The sequence below is a fragment of the Pseudopodoces humilis genome, chromosome 2 (genome assembly GCF_049639895.1).
Source record: "Pseudopodoces humilis isolate 2021_Gansu_Grassland_sample_001 chromosome 2, ASM4963989v1, whole genome shotgun sequence".
NCBI classification, from domain to species: domain Eukaryota; kingdom Metazoa; phylum Chordata; class Aves; order Passeriformes; family Paridae; genus Pseudopodoces; species Pseudopodoces humilis.
In genome coordinates this window covers 114,561,407-114,572,180 of record NC_142201.1, presented here as the reverse complement: position 1 = coordinate 114,572,180, position 10,774 = coordinate 114,561,407, and the positions used below count along the sequence as shown (strand labels likewise).

The 10,774-nt window shown below is 38.4% G+C and overlaps 1 protein-coding gene across 15 annotated transcripts in view; it reads right to left on the bottom strand.

The window, feature by feature from the left end:
• Nucleotides 1-1,000: 1,000 nt before the first annotated feature.
• The window catches only part of SYNJ1 (synaptojanin 1), a 51,045-nt gene continuing 41,271 nt past the window's right edge, over nt 1,001-10,774 (bottom strand). For 7 of the 15 annotated variants that reach the window (XM_088051546.1, XM_088051545.1, XM_088051548.1 and 4 more), the window contains 5 exons: nt 10,157-10,195; nt 10,024-10,064; nt 7,384-7,492; nt 6,232-6,443; nt 1,001-3,121 (listed from right to left, as the gene is read on the bottom strand). In XM_088051546.1, coding sequence (XP_087907672.1) covers nt 2,270-3,121; nt 6,232-6,443; nt 7,384-7,492; nt 10,024-10,064; nt 10,157-10,195 — 1,253 coding nt within the window. In that variant the 3' untranslated portion in view covers nt 1,001-2,269. Of the gene's footprint in view, nt 3,122-4,632; nt 4,657-6,231; nt 6,444-7,383; nt 7,493-10,023; nt 10,065-10,156; nt 10,196-10,774 lie in introns of all 15 variants that reach the window. The other 8 variants (XM_088051549.1, XM_088051553.1, XM_088051551.1 and 5 more) reach the window with 3 other exon arrangements.

Genomic DNA, 10,774 nt, shown 5'->3' with positions numbered 1-10,774 from the left:
CGTTGGAAACGACAGACCGTCTTCCTAATTGCAGTTGAAGAGTTTAATTGCTTTTGAATTAATTGTTTTAATTAATCATCACCTATATGTATATAAATTATAAATAGTGGACTATTCTAAAATCATTCTCAGCCAGTATTTAGCAAAGTTGTTATAAGTTACTTTTTTGGGGACAGCTTGGGAAAAGCCCTGAAACATTCAATTTTGATAAACTAACTCGGATATGTCCAATGAACAAAGCCCGGAAGAGAAAGAGGGACTGGTGAGGCTGGACATCTAGAATGCAGAATTTATGGATTACAAGGACACACAGAAACTACCAGATGAAAACTCAGTATATGCACTGGAAATTCCCTAATAAATGGAAATATAGAAAAAGATATAGCAGTATGGACTAATTAGCATAAGAAGTAAGAAATCAATAACCAGTAAATAACAGAATACTAATTAATGAAAGATAATGATGTAATTTAGAACCAATGAACGTTAATGCCTTTGCTTACTAAAATGTATACATAAGTGAAAAAGTTCAGTATCAGTGTCTGTGTGGAGGTTGGAATTTTGTCAGCCACACTGCTCCTGGCGAAGAATAAAGTATTGCCTGACTTGCTGACACTAAAAAGACAGTCGTAGATGGTTTTACTTATCCAATTTAGGAGGATTTGGTAACACAGGGGCACAGAGAGAGAATGACCACCCAGAGCAGAAGGGTGGGAATATTTCATGTGTACTTGGGTGTTCCAGGTGAGCAGGGACAACAGGACAGGGAACACCGAGAGTCCAGGGACACATGGGGAGTGGGTCTCACCTCCATCCTCTGTGTTTTCAGAGCATCTGCTGTTGCTCATTGCTCCTGTCAACACATGGCAGGGCCTTTCTACAGCTCATATATATATATACATATATATATATATATATACACACACACACACACTGGAATTTTGGAGTGTTCCCTGTGGTCCCCACAGTCCTGTGAAGTGCAGAGGTGCCACACACCAGGTACAGTTCAGACAGATAGTTTTTAATCACTGCAATTAAATATTCGACAACATATTTACCACGTGACTCCCACTAGCAAAAGTTCCCCCCTGAATTTGGTTTGCTAATGTAAGAATATACCAAAACATCAACCACGCAGATGTTTGCAGCAACAGCAAGTAAAACAAGGTAACTCACACACTGAAGCACAAGTAGTACCACTGCTGTTCCAAATGTACAACTTGAATGACCTGAACGGAAATAAGCGCAATAGAAAACTCACTATCACTCCTCTAGGCAGCTGCAGCTCGTGGCTAACCAGGGGCTGTCCGAAGGAACAGTAGATTATTTCATGGATCATGTTGTGAGAGCATTTGAGCATTTAAAAAGCGTGCTGCCCTGGGATATTTCACTACTTTAAATACAATCCAAGCGTGTTGTTTCACCCCCTGGCTGGCAGACTACAAAGTCTGCAACTGGTAAATACTGCTTTGTATCTCAAAAGCCAAAGGGGACTTTTTCCAGAGGTTGAGGAAAAGCTTGCTATATCAGCTGTTTCCAATTTGTGGAAAAAAAAAAAAAGAAGTACAGTTAAAATAGTAATGAATAAATGGATGATATGGAACAATTATTCTGAATTAGTGCTAGTGAGTGTATGTCACAATAGGATTTAGTAACTGAAATGTACTGACACAGGAGATTAATTGAATATATTAATATGCAAAGTTTTGTTTCTATTTTGAAAGTAAACTATTTTTGTTGTGCCTCAAATTCAAATATAGGCCTTACAAATATCCATAGCCTCTGTTATAAATTAAACAGCTTCTAAATAATATTTGTCAACATTCAAATCTCAATAAACTTTGGCAGCTCTTTGGTAAATACTTATAAATATCAACTAACAAAACAGTCAAAAGGGAGAGGGGAGGCTACCAGCAGGGAGCCTCTTCTTGTAAAATTCCACAAAGGAGAACAGAAATGAAAGAGCTCCCTAATCAAAAATCTGTGTCCAGGATTGATAGGTTTTAGTGAGACAGTAGCTCACCCTTCTTCTCTTTTTGTCTATTCAAATACTATTACATTGAGATTTTAATAAACTTCAGACCATTTTTTGTGCTCTACCATATATACACATTCAAAATTTATACACAAGCAGAAGTGGCTGTTTATGAGCAGAGTTAAGTTTCAGTGCATTTAACAATTAATTATTGCACACAGAATAATCTCAAATGCCCAATTATTCTACTGGATAAATGTAGCAACAAATACAACCTTTTGTATCTCCGACCGTCTATCTTTCTGTAAAATCGTGAGTTGGTGACACCTTGGGAGCCAGGGAGGGGAAGGGATCTGCAGGGGACCTGTTGCTGGTTGCTCTGGATGGAACAGGGGGTGCAAGTGGTTTTCTTGCTGTCATCGTACAGAAGCAATCAGTAGAACTTTTATTCCAGTCACCATCAAAGTTAAAGTCTGAACCAAGAAAAGTCTTTTGTTCAGTTCCCAGCAAACCTGGGAATCCAGCTGATTTCCCGGAGCCGAGTCGCTTAAAATCCGGAACACTCGCAGATGGCTTCAGCTTTGTGTGAAAGCTTTCGTCCTCATCAAACGTCACCCACCCTTTGGGCTGTAGGTTTTCTACCTTGAGAGATTTACTTCGCAAGCAAAATGTATTTTCAGCTGCATCCACAGGAAACACAGGCTTGCTTGTGTTACAGCTGGGGGAGGGCAGAGGAGGGAATGGGTGGGAAGCAGTAGGTCCTACCAGTACCTGTGAGATTATCCCGGACTCCCGTGTTTCTGTCCTAAATGGGTTCCCAGCATTAGGAGCTCTTTCAGCGAATGGATTTGAGCAGCTCAGCCCAGTAATAAATGGATTTGGAGACATGTGCTGATGTTCCTGGGATGAGTGAAAGGTTGGAATAGGAGGCATTGCTGGCATGCAATTTACAGTATTCGAATTATCCGCATTTCTTTGCCTTGCTGAAGGCAACTGTATCAACTCCTTTTGGTTTAAGGTTGGAGCAGGTGATGTTTGGACAGACGTCTGCATCTTGGACACGAGCAGCTGAAATGACAGGTCTTCAAAAGGGTCACTGCTGAGCTGGGGTTCAGGGTTAGTGCCGTATGTCCTGTTGGGATTCAGCTGCAAAGGAAACAATGTGCTCAGGAATCATGCAGCTGGTTCCAGGTTATTCCTACTGCCCCCCTTCTCACTTCTCAGCTGAAACTTCAATCCAGTTTTGTTTTAACTAGAATGGAAACAACAGCCTGAGCCCCCTGTCTAACAAAAAGCCTGTAAATTGTTGAACACCACTCCCCCCCTCCTCAGTGGTTGATGCAGCTGGAACCTACTTCCTGCAGGTCACAATCTCAGCAAAAAACATTAAATGAACGTTGGTTAAGAAAATGTTGGGGAAATGCTACTGTATTCTAAGCAAGGGATAGCCCAGCACAACTATGAAATTAAAAGCTCCAGGTTACATTGTTTGGGAGTTTATCATACTGATGTTACAAGCAGCATTAAAGCACCACAATGAAAGGAAACATTAGTGTTATTAGTATATGCAGACATTTCTGTGTAGATAGGCATTCCTAGGCATCTCCAGTACTTCTTGGCATGGAAAGGGACAGTCACTGATTTCATAATTAAAATAACAAGTTATCCTTGGAGAAGACTGTTTTCTCCACAGAATTTCTCAGCTTTTAAAACTAAAATATTCCTGTTTTTGTACAGTGCTTCAAACAACAACACAACTTTTTTACCTTGTACAAACTGTCCTAAAAGGTGCAGTATCTACTTTGTTCAGAACGCACACTGATGGAACAGAGTTTGGAGCTTCCCCTTATCAAATGAATTAAGCTTAAGTGAAACAGCTTCTAAGAATTCAAATATCACAAAAATATTTTAAGATTTTAGCAGATAAACTTAATATACCCAAACAGTTGAATTGACTGTCTATAGTTGAAGTTTTTTGCAGAAAAATATTAAAACAAAGGCATTGAGTAACTTCAGGGAAAATGTGAAAAACTGAACTGTAGAAGGAATAGAGATCAAATGCAGCCTGGCACCAACTGGTTAAGTCTTGTGGTCATTTAGAAGATCCCAAAGAAACTATGAATCCAAACTGCTCCTTATTCTAAATAAAAATTTGCTTTGAGTAACTCTAGAACCAAATGTTTTAAAAATTGTAACAGTTTGTTTTGCTTTGGGTCATAGTAAGTTCCTTGAGAAGTTACTCCTGTTGCTTGAGAAATGTGATATATGGGGTTTATTTTGAAAAAAAAAATTGGCAGTGCAATAGCATCAGGATTTATTTGCATTAAAGAGAATGTTTATTGCCAACACTGATCTTTTTTTCCCCACACAGACTGCAGTCAGGAGGCTCAGCAGTGACTAAGCAACATAGGTGAGGGTCCAATTGTTTCATAAAAGATGATGACACAAAATAGTTGCTCTGGCCCTAATAAATGCAGTCTCATTTTTAAATGCACTATGAAAGGAAAAAGCAAACTATGGTATGACAGTCAATCCATGAATGCAGACGGGTGGTTTTTAACAGGGATGGGACTGCAGATGTATGAAAACAACATTCATACATCTTTTCTGCTTGAATAGATGGAGGCCACATACAAGATTGGTAAATAGTCAGATACCTGTTACCCTGATGGTTGCTCCTGCTTGTGAAAGAGAAACAGACATCAAAGGAAAGAAAATTAGGAAGAAAATCCAATTAACAAAGCAACCTCATGTTAAAAATACTTTCAGAAGTTTTCACAAAGCCATTTTTTGAGCTATGAATACCAACACCAAGGATTTACTACACTAATTTTTCAATTTCTGTTGTCTTCTACTGTAAACTCAACCATTAAGAGTCATAAAAGACCAACTCAAGTCCATTCTAATGATATTTCCATACAGACACTCATTGTGCAACTGATTGTGCTGCTTTTTGGAGATGAATCATATGAATCTGAGTAGGGATGGTCTAATTCTAGTCTACTAACATGAAAAGCCCCATAGCTCTCATTCTGGAAACTATGTTGGTATTATCCCTCATCTATAGTAATAGTTTTGCAAGCTGAAAAAAACATAATGCCTCTCATTCTATGGAACTCTAGAATTTCCTTTCTTTACAGTAAAGAAGATCTATTTACAGTAACGATTTCTCTTTTCCAATGTATGGGTTGTATAGAGTCCTGAATAGTCACACTGTACAAGCGATTATTTTTATAAGGAGAGATTTAATTTCTTCAATATGACAATCAAGATTTGCACAGAAGGATGGGCTTGGGATTCACTACCTCTCAAGAGACCTTGTATTTCTTTAAAGACCTTTATTCAGAAAACTGTATTTTTGGGTCTAAGTTTCCAAAATTAAAAGCAGTTCACAGGCAAAGAAAGAGGTTCAGGAGAAAGAAAGGAAAAGCATTTAAAGCTTTTTCAGTTTGAATTCAAAAATCAGCTCACTGAGGACTGAATTTGGCTGCTTCAGTGTGGTACAAAATAGGCATTAACTGTTGTAGCAAAAAAGGCCTTCAGATACAGGCATAAGAAAAATCCTGAGCAGCACTGAAAACCTGCTTCTGCCTTTTTAAGCAGTAGTAAGAAACTATGGCTTTTCCTAGAAAAAGTTGGTGATTTTTTATCATAACAGTCTGAATGTTCCCAGAGAACAGAATGTTAATGTTACTGTATGAAATTTTCACATTATGTGGATAGGTTTCTGTATTTTAACTGACACTGGAGAATGGGGAGAATTCTATTTCTCTTAAGTATTTATTAATATACTGATTTAATTGATTAATTTATTTATCAATATCATCTCCCTTCAATGAACGATCACGAACATAAAGCACCACATCATGCAATAACTATTTAAAACCTGTGTTAGCTACTTACTCTACAGCTTGTCATGCACATACCATTATAAAATTAAATTTTTTAGATTGAGTGTTTTTCCATAGAAAGTTGCCAAATGACAAGATTTTAAGAATGAGCTGTCCACAAGTTGTAAGGCCATCGTAAGAAATCCTAAATTCAGTGTTTAGTATTTAAGATGTTAGTTATTCATGGACAATACATAAGCAATTATTACTCTCCTAGACCCCCATGGCCATTGAATCCAATCTTTAGACCCGTATTTTTGTTTCTGTGTTTGCTTTAAGAGTTCCTCACAAGTCTGCAGCATCCAGTACAAGATGTGTTAATTTACACAGTGAAAGAAGGTATCTACAAGATTTTTTTTTACTTACTTGCTGCTGGGAGGGAGCAGGTTCAGAAGGCAAACTGTGAGATGAGCGGCTACGAGGTGGCGGCTGCGGGGGCTCCAGACTTTGCGGGGCACTGGCCTGAGATGGATGCGGTGCCACAGGGATCAGGGGCTCCTGCATCCTGAGCACAGGAGTGCTGGGCTGAGCAGGTCCAGCAGCCTGAGGCTTTAGTGGTTCAGGAAGCAATGGTGAGCCTGGAAGTACATTTGCAGTGATTTTGACAGTACAGAGTTGTAACCAATCTTAAGGATGGTAGGATGGGGAAGCACCAAAGAGAACTGCAAAGAAGGGGCTGTAAGAACAGCCAGTGTTCATGGCAACGGGACTGGAAATTATCAAAAACTCAGTAGATTTCCATTAAAAATTGTTACTTAAGTTTAAGCTGACAGAGGGCAGGGTTAGATGAGATAGCAGGAAAAGATTTTTCCTGTGAGGGGGATGAGGCCCTGGCATAGGGTGCCCGGAGAAGCTGTGGCTGCCCCTGGATCCCTGGCAGTGTCCAAGGCCAGGATGGACAGGGCTGGGAGCAACCTGGACAGTGGAAGGTGGCCCTGCCCATAGGGAGAGGCATGGAATTAAATGATCTTCAAGGTCCCTTCCAACACAAACCATGCTGAGATTTTACACAAACACAGAACCAGAAACCACATCACTCCTTAATGTACTTCAGTTGTGCTGAAAAGTATTTTGGAAGTCACTATTATAAAACATGTATTTTTATATGTATAAAGTTTTTTTTTAAACTGTAAGTTTAAGAAGTTGCTTTAAGAGTCAGACATAAATGCTATTCCAAATCTTATGATGACAGAACTACCAATGCATAGAGTATCCAGTGATCAACAGCCAGAATGGGACACACCAGTGTGCTCAGACCAAACACTGCAATCTTTACTCAGTTTCTCTGATACCATGAAATCTATGGGTCAAGATCTCAAGTGATCTTGAGATTAGCATCTAGAAAGGGTCTGCAATACTTGTGGATGCTTAACACAAATTGCCAAATGCTATTACATCCAAGAATCTTAATTTCTAGTGAAAATTGGAGAGATTTGTTGAAAACAAAGCATTCAAACCATAGACTGTAGCACTTGACTGAATGGTGACATTTGTATTTAACTTCGAAAGTAAACTTACCCCTTGGTGGCTCAGTTGGTTTGGTCTGAGTTTCAGGTGCTGGTCTTGCCCCTGAGGGACGGACATGGCTTTGTGGGGCACTGATAACTCCAGCTCGAGGAGGAACAGTCTGACAGGAAAGTTGGTAAAAAGAAAGTATTTTAGTTAACTTTGGATCTGTAGTCATCTACTGCTAAATGATTCAGGATAAGCAGGATTCTGTGAAAAATAAATTCTTTGATAACAGCTGCTGAACTGATTTTTTATGCACATGCAAGAACAAAGAATGTATTTTCAAAACATTATGATGGTTCAATTCAAAGCAAAGGATTTTTACAACTATTTTCAACTTTATATAAATATTTACCTGTGCAAACGATGTTAGAAACAATTACTATTCTGCTGGTATTAATAAGATAATTTACCTATGCCTATGAATTGTAAGCAACAAAACCAACAAGAGCAACTACTTTATCTGGAGGTCTCCTGTTTCTCAACAAACAGTATTAATGAAACACACATTCTGCCTCATCTCAAGGCTGAAGTCTTGCTGAAGTTGATGGAATAGAAGTTCATATGCTGGGAAAGTAAATTTAAAAATCTACATCAGTATTTAAAGAGACATAGGAAGCTATTCCAGATTACAGCTGAAGCAGAGTAAATTACAAACACCACACTGAAAGCTGAATAAAAGGCCCTGGGATAAAAATTTCAAGAGTTCAAGGGAAAAAGGATTGTGAGACAAGATAGTTTGTAACATTTGTTTCCTGTGAAATGTTGTGTACCACAGGACATTCTAGAAATGGTTTTCAGCGCAAACTCTATTGAACAACAGTATGCAAAAATTAATTACAAACAAGCAAAGGAACTTCACTATAAAAAGAAGTATCATTCTTGATCTAAATTTTACTAGATATATGTCCCTAACTTTGTATATCACGTGATTCCTTATGCTTGGTTTAGTCCATTTACCAAGTTCTGAACTCTTTCAGCCAACTGATCTCATAAATTCCTGTCTGGCCTGAGACTGCCAAATGCATTTTGTTATTTCTTTGAATATTCTGATAGTAGGCAGGAGGATGATTGGATTATACACTAAAATGTACATTAAAAAAATTAAAAATATATCAAAAAGGAACAGAAAGCAAAGAGAAAGAAAGTGTAAATCAGCCCTCAGGATCCCTCAGTGAGAAGCAGTACCCACTGTAGCTACTGTCCCTGGTCCTGAAATCCTTGAAATTAAATCCAAAAATCACCCAAGACAAAGGCAAGAAACATTCCTAGAATCACAGAGTGGTTTCAGTTGGGAGAGACGTTAAAACCCATCCAGTTCCAGACAGGCAGGGACACCTTCCGCTATCCCAGGTTGATCCAAGCCCTGTCCAACCTGGCTTTGGACACTTCCAGGCATCCTGGGGCAGCCACAGCTTCTCTGGGCACCCTGTGCCAGGGCCTCATCCCCCTCACAGGAAAGAATTCCTTCCTGATATCCCATCTAACTCTGCCCTCTGGCAGTTTCAAGCCATTCCCCCTTGGCCTGGCACTCCAGATCCTTGGAAACAGTCCCTTCTTTCTCCATCTTTCTTGTAGCTCCCTTCAAGTCCTGGAATGTTAGTTAGGAAATCCAAGCAAGGGTTGAGCTAAGGCATCTCAGGAGATGTTTTTTCAGGCCTTTTACTATGTTTGGTGTTTTTTGGGTTTTGGAGACTTTTTGGTTTTGCTTTTTCTGTTTTGATAATATGGACAAAAAATGTTGCTCTTATGCCAGTACCAAGACACTGGTGAAGTCTCTTCTGTACAGATTTTCTTTGGATTTAGAAATGGCAAACCCTGGGCTAGCTCCAGATTATGAAGAAAAAAAAAAGGGAAGCACAGATTGAAAAATGAATATACTCTTTCCTTTGTATGTACCAGTTTTTCTTTATGCAAATTTTAGAAGAGGCCATTTTACATTTCCAGGAAAATGAAAAAAGAGCCAAGATCATGAATTGTTCACTGTTAAGAACCAATCTCTTTGAGAAAAATGAATTGGTAAAATTTATTTCAATGGAGACTTTCAACGGCAGTTTTCAGGAGTTCCAATACTGGAATATGCTGCAAAATCAAAGAATTATCAACAATCCCATAACTCAGTAATTATTTAAGAAGACCTGTTAAAACACTTTCCTCTTCCCTCATGCATGTCTCCCACTTGTTACTGTTAAAAAAATCAGGCAGATATATTTTATCTCTTGATTTCTTGTGTGGAGTGAAGCATTTAAATGCCCATAAATCCCTTCACTCCCTTCCTTCAGTTCCATTCCACAAATAAAGGAATGAAATACAGTACTAATATTTGCTGAAACAGTTGAATGTTTTATTTTTACATGAAGACCTTTATGAAAATTAGTCTTTAAAACAAGGTACACAACCCCATAACACATCAAGTAATCATAAGATGTCAATTGTTTATGTAATCCATTGGTGGGTTTTTCCCCCCCCCGTAGTATTTTTAGTCAATAGACAAGAATTGTTGAGGTAATTAACTCAAAGAAACTGTTAACTGACAGTCAACTATGCACATTTCTTACATCTGCTATGACTAACAACATTACTTGATGTAATAAAGATGTAATAAAGAGCAGACACTTAGCAGGAAAATGATCTTAAAACAATACCTACCGGTCTGGTTGTACCCGCTGCATGTGGAGGCTGATTACGAACTGAAACAGATATTAGAGATTACTGACTTAGCACTTATTTCAAAATCATCTTCTGTCTGTATTATAATTAGTACAAAGCATGTATCTATTACCTAAGTTATCTTTTCTTTGTGTTCCAGGGCTTTTTTGTGCTTTGAAGCATGGAAAAAAAATTAGATTATCTCTGTTAGATAAACCACAAATGGGTATTAGATGATGATGTTACATTATTACTAATGAGAATGGAAGCAAGGAGATACCAATGATTTTTTCAAAATTTCAAAATTTATTACACATCCACCAGCTGACACTAACACACTCCTATGCATGGCACACATGAAGTAATTTGACCCTTTTTATTACAAATTATTTCTATCACATCCTATTTCTTCCAAGCTAAAGACACACACTTATACAGGTACCCTGTGCTCTTGTGTTGGAAGCTGCTTTGTTTAGTGGTATATTCTGTACATGTTCAAGTGTACAGCAGTGGTTCAAGTTCAAGTTCAAGTACAAGCAGTGGTTAAAACAAAGAGAACTGATATAACAGTTCCTGAACCCACTCTCTGCGTTTATGGGATATATCTGTTAGAGCATCAGCTTCACCATGGCCACACTGATGACAACCTCAGATGCAAACTGATTCAAACTGGGGAGTGCAAGAGGTGAAAAAATTACCTTTAGCTCAGAAAAGTGCACAATTTCTAACAGGCATGAAGGTTTGGGATTCT